The 16,734-nt window shown below is 37.3% G+C and overlaps 1 protein-coding gene and 1 non-coding gene across 2 annotated transcripts in view; both read left to right on the top strand.

The window, feature by feature from the left end:
- The first annotated feature begins 888 nt into the window (after positions 1-888).
- LOC106881378 (E3 ubiquitin-protein ligase RNF185) overlaps positions 889-16,734 on the top strand; it is a 41,279-nt gene continuing 25,433 nt past the window's right edge. The window contains exon 1 of the mRNA XM_052967037.2: positions 889-1,121. Within this exon, the coding sequence (XP_052822997.1) occupies positions 964-1,121 (158 nt within the window). The 5' untranslated portion in view covers positions 889-963. The remainder of the gene's footprint in view (positions 1,122-16,734) is intronic.
- LOC128250136 (U6 spliceosomal RNA) lies at positions 13,179-13,280 on the top strand. Its single transcript, XR_008266259.1, has one exon. It is a non-coding gene; the product is annotated as a U6 spliceosomal RNA (small nuclear RNA).

The following is a 16,734-nucleotide window of genomic DNA, read 5'->3' as shown; positions in this document are numbered from 1 at the left end:
AAAAACAGATGAAATACTGCTTAGTATTTTGCTGGACGTGCTAAGGGTACTGCCAGCTTGTCACCTTACATTTATCTCTAATATTGGTTTCAAATTTTGGCACAAGGCCACAAAATTCAGGGGAGGGAGTAAGTCAGTTATATCGACCCCAGTGCTCTACTGGTAATTATGTTATTGACCCTAAAGGATGAAAAGCAAAGTTGACCTTGGTGGAATTTGAACTCAGAACACAAAGACAGATGAAATTCCACTAAGCATTTCCCCTAGTATGCTAACAATTCTGCTAGCTCACCACCTTATATATCTTAAGAGAAATAAAACTTCAATCGACTGGAATTTTCCTCTTGCCCCACTTTCTGTATTAATGTTACCTTACTACTAATTCTCTGACCTGTTACAAATAAGTTCCATTTTTAATATACTTACATTACATTTGTAAATTCTAAATGAATTCAAATGAAAATTTGTATGAGTTTCTGTTTGGTTCTCGACAACATTAGGTATGTCCTTTCCATTGAAATCAGTGATGTTCCACAATGAGTATTTAAAAAGAAGCAAAACTTTTGTTACTATAGCAAAAAAAAAAGTTTATCTTTGAAAACTATCAGAAATATCTTAGTATATATAATATAAAATGAAAACTGCCCCAAAATGTAAATTGCTGTCGTTATATTTTCTTTTTAAATATCAAAGTAATGAAATTATATTTGTATTAGCTTTAAAATGTGCGAGGGAGTTGTGTATATTTCTGCTCCGGATTTATGTATTTCTACAAACGCTATATATGTATATATATAAAAATTGTAATGAAGTATCCAGTCAACATTTCTCGTTTAGCTGACATCACGTGTTATGTCCCTTCTTGTGACATGCGCAGTATCAGTGCTCAGTTGTTAACATACATAACACAAGTGTCAGGAGCGTTTTCTTTCCTCTTCTCTTTTTTTTTTTAACTGGTCCAGAATGAGTGAGTGGGATACTGGATCATCTTCAAAAGATGGTCAAGGAAGTGAGGATACAAGATATCGACAAAGTGATACGACGAATTCAGATTACGAATGTAATATTTGTTTAGACTCTGCACGAGATGCCGTGGTCAGTAAATGTGGCCATTTATTCTGGTAATTTATGTTTTCATTTGTCTTTTATTATCAATCTGTAATATATATAATATAATTATAATTATATTATACAGTAAATTTACTTTCTGAAGTTATTTTCTTCATCTACTCTTGTTAACACTACTTCAGAAACATAATGATTATAACCAATGCACCAATGTACGGACACAAAATTTCTTCATGACAACATATTGCCATTTATTATTATCTTTTTTTATCAGTATTACATTTCCCTCAATATGGAGTTATTAATCGTATATAAAATGATTTAATGATCTTGGCAAGAAAGTTGTATGTGTAACGGAACCAGTTTGCGAATAATGTCACCAAGTTGGACACTAATAATGGGGTGGGTTGTGCACTGTGTTCTATACAGATCGCCAGTCTAATACGATTAAAAAAATATTCTTTAACGATAACTATTAAAGGTAAAAATCAATGACCAAAGAAATATAAATGTAATCCATTAAATAGATAGCTTCCATTTTAGCTACGTAAACTACTATTACGTGATGGTTCACAGGACAGAAATTGGGATAGTAAGTAAAGTGCTTTACTATAAATTAAGTAAAGTTGTGAATTTTGTTGTGATTTATTAAATCGATATACACTGAAGATAAACACGGTGATAATTGTATAAAGATTTCACAAATTTTTTTTATCTTGAGTCGGAAGTTAAGAACTCTTGACCCGGGGAATAAGTGAAATGTTTTTGTCTATGTTCCATTTACAATAAACCATAGAATTCAGCAGTTTATTATGTATTTTGAAGAAGTATTACGCGCGTTATTTTAAGAATATAAGAAATAAAACTTAAGCTTTTACATGTTTAAACAGTATTAACAACAATTAGATTTAACTCTCCCATTCCAGCTGACGAAAGAGGCTCTATGCGATTGTTAGATCTGCTAGAAATAGCAGTCAAGTCTCCCCCTCTGAGTACATTTTACTGCCTTAAAATGACACATAATGTGTTAGTTGCATTGTCTGGGTGAAGGATGGAATGCCTTTCATCCTGAGTCTGTCCCGATCAGAGATGACCTAATGACTTGAGGTTAATAACAAACCGACTCCTAAGCTACATCACATGAAAATGTTCATACCTTTACTGTGCTTTATTTTACTGGAAAGTAATACATTTGTATTGCAATATTATATATATATATATATATATATATATATATATATATATATATATATATAACGTTATTTAGACTGTATTCCTTTACGTGTGGGTTATAGCTTGTGCTGTCGATTATCAGTTGTGTTCTGTAGTTGGTTTTGTTTGTTTTCAATGTTTTTACAATATTATATATAAGCAGTTTTGTACACTCCTCCTATCGTATCAACGCCTTCTAAGAAATGACTTGGATAAGTGATTTTACTATTAGTACACTAGGCTAGTTTGTTTCTGTTTTATCAGTTTTCAGAAATATATCAGATCGTATTTACAAACTGTCGTAAAGCTGTGTTTTTTTTCTTGTTTGTAGTGTTTTTGTCTTTTCATTTACTCAGTGGAAATTTCTGTATAAATTACTGCTCCACAATTCCCTTAGATCTCTCGTTGAATGAATTAATTATCTTAATATTTGCTTATCTCTTTTGTTTTATAGTTAATAATTATTTTCGTAAGTGGAAATATTAATTTTTAAGAAGATTAAAAGAATAAATAAATAAAAAGGAAAGAATGCCTCTGATTAACTAAACAAATCTATGTAGCCAGAGTTACCATAAGTCGGGTGTGTCAATAGTTTCTAATTTAGGTAAATTTGGAAAAAATACAGGGATGGAAGCCTCCAATTAGAAACAAAATATTTTTTAAATGTCAGATATGTGTACATTATTAAATAATGAGAGTACATTGGAACGATCGTTGGAGCGTTGGACAAAATGTTTTGCAGCATTTAGTTGCGTCACTTACAGTTCAAAACGTGCCGAAGTCAACTTTGCCGTTCATCTTTTCGAGGTCGATAAAATAAAGTTTCAGCAGAGTATTAAATCAACTAACTCCTCCTCCAAATTTCAGACTTTGTGCCTATGTTAGAAACAATTAAAAAAAAATTAATGTCATAGTGGCGAGCTGGCAGAATCGTTAACACGCCGGACAAAATTTGCCTTGTATTTCTTTCTACTCAAGTTCAAATTCCGTCAGGGTCGATAAAATAATTACCAGCTAAGCACTGAGATAGGTGTTTTCGAGTTCTCCTTTCTTCAAATTTGCTGGCAAATTGTGAAGTTGTGTGAAATATTATTGTTGTATTTTGATTTGGTTTATTTTGTACGAACTGGTCTATGTCTCACCCAGAGACATCAAAGCATTTTAAGCTAGACATCCTAAAAGCCAAATTCGAAGGATTAAGACTCCATTTTAAAATCATAATACTTTAAAAGTTCTCATATATTCAGTTTATGTTTTTTCGCCAGATGTAGGCAGTATTCATTCCAATTCCTTACAGGAAATATAAGAGAAAAGTCTCATCCTTCAATTGCATGTAACACGGGCAACGCCAGGTATCTCTGCTAGTGTTTAATAAAAAAACTTATTTACCTAAGTCTTATCGTCATCTCCTTCGAAATAGTCACCTTGTGTGACAATACACCGGTCCCAGTGTTCCTGCCACTTTTGGAATCATGCCAGAAAGTTGTTTTCTGTGAGTTGAGGACCTTCTACGATTCACTCTGGATCTCAACAGCAGTGTTAAAACGGCGACCTTTGAGCTGAATTTTCATCTTGGGGAAAAAGATGGAAGTCTGCATGTGCTAAATCTGGCGAATAGGGTGTTGTTTTTGGTGAGAAACTCATGACTGAGGAGAGCTCAGTGACAGAGTTCATTACTGTTGTGAAGAATCTAATTCTTTGCACTCCACAGATCTGGCCACTTTCGCCAAATGTCCTCCATCAAACACTTCAAAATGTTACAGTAGAACTCTTGATGACAGTCTAGCCCTGGGGGACAAATTTGTGATGCACCATACCACAGATGTCAAAATAAGCAATGAGCATGCTTATGATTGAGCTATGGCTGTGTTGTGCTTTCTTCGGTCATGGGGATGAAGACCTCTTCCATTGTGATGACTGCTGCTTTGTCTCAAGGTCATACCCGTAGACCCAACTCTCATCAACGGTAATGATCCTTGACATGAACGCTGGGTCATCAGCGGCATGCTGATGGAAATCTTGACAGAATGCGATGTGATATTCTTTCTGCTCAGTGGTCAGAAGGTGAGGGACAAACTTGGCAGAGACATGCCACATGTTCAATTCAGATGGTAGGATTGCCTGCACACACCCATATGACAGACCAACGATATCAGCAATGTCGTTGATAGTTCTCCTATGATCCTCATATGCATGCTAATGAATTTTCTCCACATTTCTGCTGGTGACACTCATGGCAGGTCTTTCAGATTGCTCATTGTCTTCCAAGGAAAGTTTTTCCACTTTTGAAGCACCCATGTCACTCAAAACATTGCATATGACCCATTGCATCCTTGCTGAAGCATGCTTAGTGTCTCTGTAGCAGACTTCCCAAGTTTAACGCAAATTTCACATTGACTCTTTGTTTCAGCTGCCTGTCCATGACAAAATTGCAGAATACAACATACACGTTATCATAAAACACACTAATTTCACAACTTGTGAAGTAAACAATGGTGTCACTTGGCACACTACCTCATGAAGACCACTGCTAGCTCTCACTGTGCTCGCAACTGTGTACTGCCATCTGTTGGTGTGTTACAAAACTAGTCCAGGAATTTTTTGATACCACATGATATATCTTGTGTCATTCAACAGCTTATTGAGGTGGATGAGAGCTATGCAAAATAGAATAGATGATAGAGAATCGCTTTGAAAAATGTTGCAGTTTATTTTGATGTTGTCAGCATTCACAATGTCTGTCTCCAAATTCAGTATCAAGATTGATCTCCAAAGTTTTGGACCAGATGTTTGAAAATTCCCTATAACTAAAGAGATTATATACAGGGCAAGACTATCAAATGCTTTTTTTTAAATCAATCTATGCAATGAAGAGATTTTTATGCTGTTTATCACAATCTTGAAGCAGCATTTTAATGATTAAATGCTGGTCTTTACATCCATACAAGCTATGTTTACAGCCTTTTTGTTTATTTTGAAATGTTTTGTTATCTATCAGAAAGGTATACATGTACTCAAAGATGATGGGTATTAGTATTTTGTACATGGTTGTGAGATATGTTGTTGGTCAATAATTTCTTGGGTTAGGAGTTCCAATACACAATATACTAACCAGGGAGGGATTTTTTCCCTTGTCATGTATACTGTCATTATGGAGGTGATCAATCTTTCATGGGATTCAGGGAAAACTTTCAGCCAGAAATTAGGGATTTTATCTTTTTTTCAGGAAGTTTCATTTATTAGATTTTCAGTCTAGTTCTATAATGATGATGATGATGGTAGTGGTGGTGGTGGTGTTGTTGTTGTTGTTGTTGTTTTTCTTCTTCTTCTTCTTCTTCTCATCATCTATGAACATTCTATGATCTCATTGTTTTCATGATCTATTCACCTTACTCCTTTAAATTCATTTGTTGTTGCTACCAAATTCTTACAACTAACAAAAAACTGTTCGATCATCTCTTTCCTTGCATTGAAGCATTTACCCCACTTCACCCCTCCCTGACATCATTTGTTCTCAATGGTTTCAATTTTCATAACTTCTTTCAGCACTCGCACTCCTATATTGATGCTGTTGGTACAGAAGTTAAATGTTTTGCTGTTCTAAACTCTCTACAGCAATTAGTATTATCTATTACTGACCAACACTCAAAACACTCTTGATTTCTTCTTCAATTCCAAACTTAGCTTCTACCTACCATCACAATCACTGCGCACAACAAATCATCTGATCACTCTACACATTCACATAGACTGTAAGACTTCAAATTGATTAGTTGGTTGGAGTTCCTCCACTTTTATATTAAATGTCTCTAACAGTAAATGTACTTCACTCTTTTGAGACTACTGTGCAGGTGACTTTTACATATATAATCCTAAATTCTCCAACTGGTTCATACATAGCTGCCTTCAAGTGGCGCAGGTAAAGAACACAGCTTACAATGCCTGGGGGAAAAAGTAATTCACACATATTAACTGGATAGCTTTTATCCACCATCACAACACCTAGAAGACTACCACCCAGGATGCAAAAGATGTTATTATGCATCACACTACCAGCAAGCTATTTTATCTCTCAAATTGCAGCTGATTCTTTTGGTCCCTTGCCAAAAGGAGTGCCACCAATTTTGCAATTATCATCCTTTGCACCATTGCTCAGGCACCATAACTTCTTAAACATGTGATATTCAATTTACTGCTAGCATCTATGATACATAAATTTGGCAAGATTCTTCCAAACCCTTTTTCATTCCTTCAATCTCACCACATATACACTTCAAAAATACACCTCCAGTCTCTTCAGACAAAATCCTCCAACCTTAACAATGTCCCTTCTCTTAAACTGAGAACTCCAGAGCTCCTATTGTTGCCCAAATCTTCACTCTTTTCTTTCTACAGAAATCCGTCTTGATGTTTAGCAACATGCTACATTTATGTTCCATCTCCAAGGATAAGTCTCTGACTCTGGCCAATTATCAACCTTTTACTCTCACTAATGTCTCAAGTGTTAGGAACAACCATTAACAATTACCTCCTTTATTACCTTGAGTCTCTCTCTCCTCAAAGATGGACCAGTATAGCTTCCATAGAAAACAGATCTATTAGGGATTTATTCATATATGTTACCAATGGTTTCTCTCTCGTGAGAAATTTAATTAGAGCAATGTTGTTGCACATGACATCCTCAAAGCCTTTGATCATATCTGTATCTCCCCTACCATTACAAGCTTCATTTATCTGTGTCTTGTTAGATGCAATATTGCAGCATACACTTGTAGAGCTTTTTACTAATCATCACTTTGTCAAATCTGGCGTATTTGAAGTTTCATTTATGTTTCCCACCCACTTGCTTCGCTAATGAAAGTCTCACTTGCTATCACTTCTAACAGCTCACATTCCTCTGTAGATGACACCACTGGTTTTCTCTTTAACCTCTGAAACATAGTCATTATACACATGCAACATAGATACATCATGCCTCTATGAACATAGACCTCAGAAACATCCTTCAATGGAGGTCATGACAATCTAGTCTCTTCAGTAATACAAATGTATTACACCCTCTCAAGTTATTAACTAAACAAAAACTGAAGGTACTACAAATGCTATTCCCCTAAATTTTTAATGGTTTCAAATAGGAACCTCACATATATAACATTGCAAAGACCTGGCTTACTTTCAAAGATTATAAACTACTTTAGTCTTGAATGATGCTGACTCTTTATAATGCTGAAGAAAAAGAATCTACATTTGAGTACAGTTCACAATATCTAGAACAGTGCTACTACTAGACAGGATTGAGAAAGATTCACTCACCAACTTGTTACAACCTCTAAACCAGGGGTGGGGAAACTTTTTAGTGCAGTGGGCAAAAATTTCCAAAGAAAACAGTCCTTGGGTGGATCACAAGTTCTGATTCTTATATCTGTGTAAACCTTGTATATATCTATGTATAATTCAATATACATTAATAAAGACAAATTTAACACATTAAATTAATGCGTAACATCTTCATTAATGCTACCACTGAATTTAGGACGTTTATATTACTTATGAGGTATTCTATAGTTTTCAGCTAATGTAGTTGGATCTGAAGGGGGTGGTACAAACCTAGTAATATGTGTTTTATAGTGAAGGCAAAATTTCCATTCAAATATCATTTACCTGACAATTTTCTGTTCGAGTCTAACTGTTTTAAGTCGTAGTAGAAACATGACTTATGTCGAAAACAGGCATAGGAATATTGTATAAATTTTATAATTGAAAAATTTACTATATTTGGTACATATGAGTATACCATCCTGCAGGCACAATAAAATGGGCTCACCCCTGCTCTAAACATACAGATATACTGTTTCCTCTCTGGTGTTCTTCTATAGTGGTCCCCATTATTCTGAATAAGTTTGTTGCATACTTTCTCTACCCAAGTGTACTTGTTTCTTCTCTTGTGATCACCCACTTGTATCTCATCTCCCAAATCCTACACTAAACACTTTACTCAATAATCCCTTTCTAGAACTGCTCTCGTTTGTTGCAAGTTTTCTGTACTTTATAACTATAAATATGAATCTCTATTATTTATCATCTGTTTTGACAAAATCAAAGTTAAATTTATAAAACCTGTTTTTTTTTGTTGTCAATTTGATATTGAAATGTGACGTATATTCTGATTAATATACTTGATTCAAGTAATAGTATATCTGAAATTTAACCATTTCATAATCCTATTTCTAATAGACTACAATGCTTATTTCAAATAAATTTTAAAATAATCAAAAAATTGTGGGTAATTTAGTAAAATAACTTTTTTCACATCTTTAAGAAGGAGTTTAGGCTATAACAAAGGCTTTTTACATGAAATTGTGAAGAGTAGCTGATGACAGGTATGAGTTGCAACAAAGATAGCAAGAGTAGGCAATGACTGGCAGTACAGAAAGAGTGAAGAGCAGTAGACAGAAGAAGGACGAGAGAAAGGAAAATGATGTGTGGTTAGATTGCAGGCATGTCTAGGGAGAGTAAGAGGCATACAGTGATTGAAGTGAATCAGCTGGAAGTGGTTCTTGGTAGTGGGAGGGATAACTGGTAATACAGCCTATTCTTACTTTAGCTGCTATACTTTAAGAACACTCTCCTCCAGTGCTGATTAGGTCACATAGGTAACAGAAGCTGTCTACTATCTCTAGGGCTACTATCCTCCTAGCTATCTGAGAAAATCTATTTCCCATGTGCTATTGGTGTTTATTGCTCCCATGCATCTACCTCATACAAAGACTACTTTTTTGTTATCTCGCCAATGACACCACTGCACCCCTTATGTGTTCATAGCTTTCATTGAGTACATTGTATAAAATTTCTACATATTAAGCAAAGTCATTACCCTGCTGGAAGTAGAACCCTGTATGTTTACCCACTTAGTAAGACTTTGGTCTTTGAGAAATTCATTGTTTTAAGGAAGGGTGTAGCACAGGAGCAATAAACATTGAAAATGTGCAGAGAACAACTTCTGCCACATTCCTGGGAGAAAAACTAGAAGTAGTTGATAGCTTCCGTTACCTAGGTGACCAAGTCAGTAGCGGGGGAGGGTGCGCTGCTAGAATAAGAATAGCCTGGGCAAAGTTTAGAGAGCTCTTACCTCTGCTGGTGACAAAGGGCCTCTCACTCAGAGTAAAAGGCAGATTGTATGACGCATGTGTATGAACAGCCATGGGCCGTGACTGCTGAGGACATGCATAAGCTCGCAAGAAACGAAGCCAGTGTGCTCCGATGGATGTGTAATGTCAGTGTGCATACTCGACCTTGAGAGAAAAGTTGGACCTAAGAAGCATCAGTTGTGGTGTGCAAGAGAGACGATTGAGCTGGTATGGTCATGTGGCAAGAATGGATGAGGATAGCTGTGTGAAAAAGTGCAACACCCTAGCGGTTGAGGGAACCTGTGGAAGAGGTAGACCCAGGAATACCTGGGATGAGGTGGTAAAGCACAACCTTCGAACATTAGGCCTCACCAAGGGGATGACTAGTGACCGAGATCTTTGGAAATATGCTGTGCGTGAGAAGACCTGGCAAGCTAAGTAAGACCATAACCTGTGACCTTTGCCAGGGGTGTAGCCAGCCCACTAATGCGTACCTTTCCTTCATTGGACACTAAACTCTGCTTGCGAAGACCTGTTGAGGCAAGTGAAATCGAAATCAAACTAAATTTGACGACTGGCACCCATGCCAACCTTTCCTTCATTGGACACTAAACTCTGCTTGTGAAGACCTGTTGGGGCAAGTGAAATCGAAATTGAACCAAATTCAATGACTGGCACCTGTACCAGTGGAGCGCTAACAGCACCGTTCGAGGATGATCATTGCCAGGGCAGCTGTCTGGCTTCCGTGCCGGTGGCACGTGAAAAGCACCATTTGAGCGTGACCGTTACCAGCAATGCTTTACTGGCATTTGAAAAAACATTTGAGCGAGGTCGTTGCCAGTGCCGCTGGACTGGCTCCTGTGCAGGTGGCACGTAAAAAACACCATTTGAGTGTGGCCGTTGCCAGTACTACCTAACTGGCCCTCGTGCCGGTGGCACATAAAAGTACCCACTACACTCTCGGAGTGGTTGGCATTAGGAAGGGCATCTAGCTGTAAAAACTCTGCCAGATCAGATTGGAGCCAGGTTTTCACCAGTCCTCAGTCAAATCGTCCAACCCATGCTAGCATGGAAAGTGGACATTAAACGATGATGATGATGTTGTTAACTATCACTTTACATGTCCTGTATGGCTCTCATAAGCTATTCATCTACTCATAACATTCTCAGCAACCACCAAGTCACAGCAGGGGACCTTGCTGAAGGCTTTCTCTTAGGTTGATGAACTACAGTGGTATACTGTATATTATTGAATACTTCTGCTTCAGCAAGAAGAGAACATCAGTAGTACTTCTTCCTGGCACAAATTTGAACTGCATCTCATCTAGGCTTGTTCTTTTCCTAATTGACTGAGCTATAACTATTTCTGTAATTTTACATGACCTGGTCCAGCAAATTGATAAGTCTATAATTACCTCTCTCTCTAAAGCATTTCTTTTTCTCTTGTAATAGTTGACTATGATGTTGCTATACCAGTCATTTCTGAACATTGATTGTATGTGTAACTAGGCCTTATTCTATACACTGCAAGGTATTTTAAGCATATTAGCTGTAACTCCTGACGGTCTAGGAGCTTTCTCTGCCTTTATATCCTCAATTCTTTATCATACTGTTGTTTACTAAAATGGCTGGTCCCTCTGATGGAGCCATGTTGGGAAGACTTTTTTTTTTTAGTTATGAACTCTCCACATTTAATAGTCCTCTATAATAGCACTTCCTTGCCTCTTTCTTTTCAGAATCAGCAAGTGCAAGAGTGGCATTTGTAAACATTTCCCTTCTACAGCATCATGATTTTCTTTGATATACTGCCTTGCAATTTGGAACACTTCACTCCGTAGAACATAGGCAGACCTCTTTACTTTCTGCTTCTCTCCTTGCTAAATAGAAATAGACATATTAACTAGGTTTTTACATGCATGCATGCATACATACATACATGCATACATACATACATACACTCGGACACACACATACATACACATTGTTGGCACTCCGTCGCGGGTTCCAGTTGATCCGATCAACGGAACAGCCAGCTCGTGAAATTAACATGCAAGTGGCTGGGCACTCCACAGACATGTATACTCTTAACATAGTTTTCGGGGATATTCAGTGTGACACAGTGTGACAAGGCTGACCCTTTGAATTACAGGTACAACAGAAACAGGAAGTAAGAGTGAGAGAAAGTTGTGATGAAAGAGTACAGCAGGGTTCGCCACCATCCCCTGCCGGAGCCTCGTGGAGCTTTAGGTGTTTTTGCTCAATAAACACTCACAACGCCTGGTTTGGGAATCGAAACCGCGATCCTATGACCGCGAGTCCGCTGCCCTAACCACTGAGCTATTGCACCTCCACATACATATACATACATGCATACACACACGGTGTGGTGAATAAACTGTTGTCTAAATTATGCAAAAGTGAAAATAACACTGACATCTCATTTTAACAGATATATTTACCAAAATTACATAGAAATATCTTGAAATACTAGAGTAAAAATATTCAATAAAATCACCTTCACACGACTTTGGAATCTTCTGCAATTCTTCTGGACAGTTTCCTTGTTCAAGTTGGTGAATGCTACCATAATCCTTGCCTTCAGCTCATCTTTGGTGTTACAAGGAGTTTTGTTGGTTTCTCACTCAACTGCGCCCCACACAATAATCAAGGGGACCCATGCCAACCTTCCTTCATTGAACACTAAACTCTGCTTGCGAAGACCTGTTGGGGCAAGTGAAATCGAAACTGAACCAAATTCGATGACTGGCACCTGTGCCAATGGAGCACTAACAGCACCATCCAAGCGGGATCACTGCTAGAGCAGCTGTCTGGCTTCCGTGCCGGTGGCATGAAAAATGCACCATTTGAGCATGATCGTTACCAGCATTGCCTTACTGGCACTTGTGCTGGTGGCACGTGAACAAAACATTTGAGCGAGGTCATTGCCAGTGCTGCTGGACTGACTCCTGTGCAGGTGGCACATAAAAAACACCATTTGAGTGTGGCCATTGCCAGTACCGCCACACTGGCTCTTGTGCCCGTGGCACATAAAAGCACCTACTACATTCTCAGAGTGGTTGGCGTTAGGAAGGGCATCCAGCTGTAGAAACTCTGCCAGATCAGATTGGAGCCTGGTGCAGCCATCCGGTTTGCCAGTCCTCAGTCAAATCGTCCAACCCATGCTAGCATGGAAAGCAGATGTTAAATGATGATGATGATGATGATGTTGCAGTCTGGGGAGTTAAGTGGCTAGATGTGACAGGTGATGTGGTTTCAGAAATTGTCTGACAGCCATGACTGGGTTTTCCTGCTTGTGTGACATGATGCAGAGTCCTGTTGCCAGACATAGGGTCTTCCAGCAGCCACCCTCTTGACCCAGGGCAGCACTACCTCCTCTAGGCACTTGATGTAGGCCTCTGTGTTGAGTCTGAAGCCATGTGGGAAGACAAATGGAGGCATAATGTTGCCATCACTAGTGATCACTCCAAACACCATGATGCTGACTGGACGTTTAATTTTTATCACTCTCGGTACGTGTCTTCAGATTGACACCCAAACACTCTGAAATATTCGTATTGAGAGCTTCCATTGCGAATGCTAAGTAGTACAGCATGTCATTTCCAAATTTCTGGCCTAGTGAATTGTGTCATGGTACTGTTTTTCTCACAGACAGTGCCCAACTAACCCTACTATAGTGTGTAGTTGACAAAATCAAAAGCAAATAATGTGCATGCACGAAATTAAAAGTATCAAATTACAACAATTCACCCATCACACCCTTATACATATACTAAAATTGGAGCAATTCAGAGCTGCTTAGCATGGCCCCTGTGCAAAGACAGCATGCAAATTTATGAAATGTTTCATATTTTTCTGAGGCACAGGCATGGTTGTGTGGTGAAGAAGTTTGCTTTGCATTTCATATCCCACTGCATTTCACATTGGGAAAACATTTTCTACTATAGTCCCAGGCTTTTCAATGCCTTGTGAGTTAATTTGGAAGACCGAAACTGTGTGCAAGCCTGTCATGTATGTGTGTGTGTGTGTGTGTCTCTCTCTTTCTCTCTTTCTCTCTCTCTCTCTCTCTCTCTCTCTCTCTCTCTGTAATATATATATATATATATAATAATACAAAGAATATATATACATGTATACACACATATATGTACATACTTACATCTACATGTGTATATACATGCATATCAGGGTACAGGACGTTAGAACAATAAACTACAGACAACGGAACGAACACATAGGAAAATGGAAAGCCACTTGGAATATCCCTTCATCAGCTGTCTCTATTCTATCTATTCTATCTAGCGTGGCCGTTGCCAGTACCACCTGACTGGCCTACGTAGGATTTCCGAGCGAGATCGTTGCCAGTGCCCCTGGACTGGCTTGTGTGGGTGGCACATAAAAGACACCATTTCGAGCGTGGCCATTGCCAGTATCGCCTGACTGGCCTTCGTGCGGGTGACACGTAAAAGCACCTACTACACTCTCTGAGTGGTTGGCGTTAGGAAGGGCATCCAGCTGTAGAAACTCTGCCAAATTTAGATTGGAGCCTGATGTTGCCATCCGGTTTCACCAGTCCTCAGTCAAATCGTCCAACCCATGTTAGCATGGAAAGCGGACGTTAAACGATGATGATGATGATGATGATATATATATATATAGCAATAAGAAAATGGAGGGGAATAGGTGGTATTCATCAACTTGCAGACATTGTAGTGTCAATTTACCTTGTTTATTTGTTAACTAAGAGTACAATAATGACAATATACAAACACATGTGACATGTCATATCAGTAATTATTCCTTTGTGGGTTGGATTCACAACCCCTAACTTTTTATATATATATATATATATATATACACACACATACACATGCGCACACACATAAATATATAAGAGGGTAAGTCAAATATTATATGCATTTGTTTCTGTAATTTATTAAAACAAAAGCAAGGGTTGAACAGTTATATCATTTTTTGATATAGTGTCTTTGTTTTTTGATGCAATTCTTTTAGCAGTCCACAGTTTGCTTATTCCATCGGAGAAGAATGTTTTTGGCTGGCTGTGCAGCCATTTATGCACCACTTCATGCAGTTCTTCATCTGTAGCAAAATGTCAACCTCATATAGGATGTTTGAGTGGTCCAAAGAAATGGTAGTCAGAAGGGGCAAGATCTGGACTATGTGACTCAGAATCCAATTTTTTAATGGTTTCAATGGCTTTGTGACCACATGTAGGTGTACATTGTTATGCTACAATAACACTTAATCTGACAAAAGACCATGGCATTTGGTGTGAATTACTGGTTTCAGTTTGTTGACTAGTATTTCACTTTCGTCCCCTTCTCCAGGCAGTGTTCCAGTATAAGCCTTTTTGCATCCCCAAAAATGGTTAGCATAATTTTCTTCTGCAGAAGGTTGAGACTTGAATTTCATTTCCGTGGGTAATTCCGGGTTTTTCCACTCCATACTCTGCCTTTTGGATTCTGGCTCAGAGTGATGGACCCAGGCTTCAGCTATACATACTCATTGATCATGGCTGCAGTCCAGTGACTGAAACAAGTAAGAAAGATAAAAGATAACTTAAACTGATTAGGATGCTTCTCATACATTATTGTTTGATAAAACTGGTTAAAAGCATTCGTATAAAACTTTTTCAGAACCAATCAGAATGCATTTTTAACAGTGGGATTCAGTTTTGGTGGTATATTTCTGAACATTCATTCTAATCTCCTTTAATTTCAGATTTGAATGCCAATTGTTTCTTAACTACAGCTCAGGTTTTGAAAATTCTTGTTTACTTAATAATTACAGTGATTTCCATAGTATTTAATTCTTATTTTCTTGATCCACATTGGAACTACTCATTGTGGTTGTATAATTCTCTGTTGGGTGTCTTAGTTTCCTTACAATTAATTGTTAGTCATGAACATATTTTATTTTGATAAGTGAAGTAAGAATTATTTTCCTTCCATAGTTTGTGTCAACATATAGTTCTGCTGTATCATCAAATATATTCTTTAGCTTCAAGGCATTTGTTTCCTTGTATTCATTGGGAGTGTGGAAGGCACATGGCCTCCTGGTTAGGATGTTTGGCTTATGATCATAAATTGTGGGTTTAATTCCTGGACTGGGTGGTGCATTGTATCTTTGAGCAAGACATTTCATTTCACATTGGTCCAGTCTACTCAGCTGTAAAATGTGTTGCAATCAGTTGCTAGTGCAGGCCCCTCTCTCTCCAGCCGCCACATCCTGGATGTCCACTGGGTCAAGACTGAAGTGGATGAGAGGCTAAAATAACTGCTTGCTACAACATAGGCACCTAAAATAACTAGTGAGAACATGGTATATGTTACCAGTATCCACTCACAGATCATGCTTTGCTGTACTGAACTTTGAAAGGAGACTTCCAGAATTTGTTGTATAATGCATTAATATTGAATTTTAAGAACAGTTTTTTTTTTTCAAATAATTTTTTTATTTTTGCAGGATTTCTTTCACTGCTAAAATGGACTGATGTTTTCTTATTGCTGTGTCTACTTGTCCAAACAAATGTATTTGCCAATTTTTATTTTAGAAAGCAATAGCATGACCCAAAGTGATTCTGTTATCATTTTAACATTAAGAGTCTTTGGTCAGTTTTTATCACTTAGAAAATAACTTTGCTAAATCCCTTTTGTTAAATATTTAACTTCAGTTTGGTGTACCATTACTTTATAAATTCACCAAATACTATCTTGTTTTTATTTTAATTGCCTTTATTTATCTCTTGTGGTTATGATGGTACATAGGCCTCATTATTGAGATAGTTTAATGCTGACACTTTGTCTGGAAGACAGTGTAGATTTCTATAATTTTACACAAAATGATCATTTACCAATTTTGTTTTCACTATTAGTAAGGAATTTAAACAAATTGATCCTACATTCTTTGATAAGTTATGTACAAGGTTTTTTGCTTAAGGTAGTAAAGAATAGTTTCCAGTAATTTTGAATGTATAATTCTGTCTTTTGTACTGTATGTTAGTGTTCCTTTAATAAATAAATTGTATTTGTATTTTTTGCTGCACTCCATCAAGGTGTTACAATAAATTTTTGATTTAACTCCTATTCTGGAGACATAATATTTCTTTAATGAATGCTATAGACATATTTCTTTAATACAATTTGCCTTTTACAATATAATTGTTTCATTTAATGTAATCTTTCAGGTCACATTCACTTAAATTTTGTATTCAATTTCAATCTCAAAAAGGAAGGTTTATATATTTGAGTTCATTTCTTTTAAATGGTCAAATTGTCTTGTGTGTTTC

This window comes from Octopus bimaculoides, chromosome 1 (assembly GCF_046866305.1).
Source record: "Octopus bimaculoides isolate indiv1 chromosome 1, ASM4686630v1, whole genome shotgun sequence".
Lineage (NCBI taxonomy): Eukaryota > Metazoa > Mollusca > Cephalopoda > Octopoda > Octopodidae > Octopus > Octopus bimaculoides.
The sequence above is the reverse complement of the archived record's forward strand: the minus strand, read 5'-3'. Positions and strand labels throughout refer to the sequence as shown.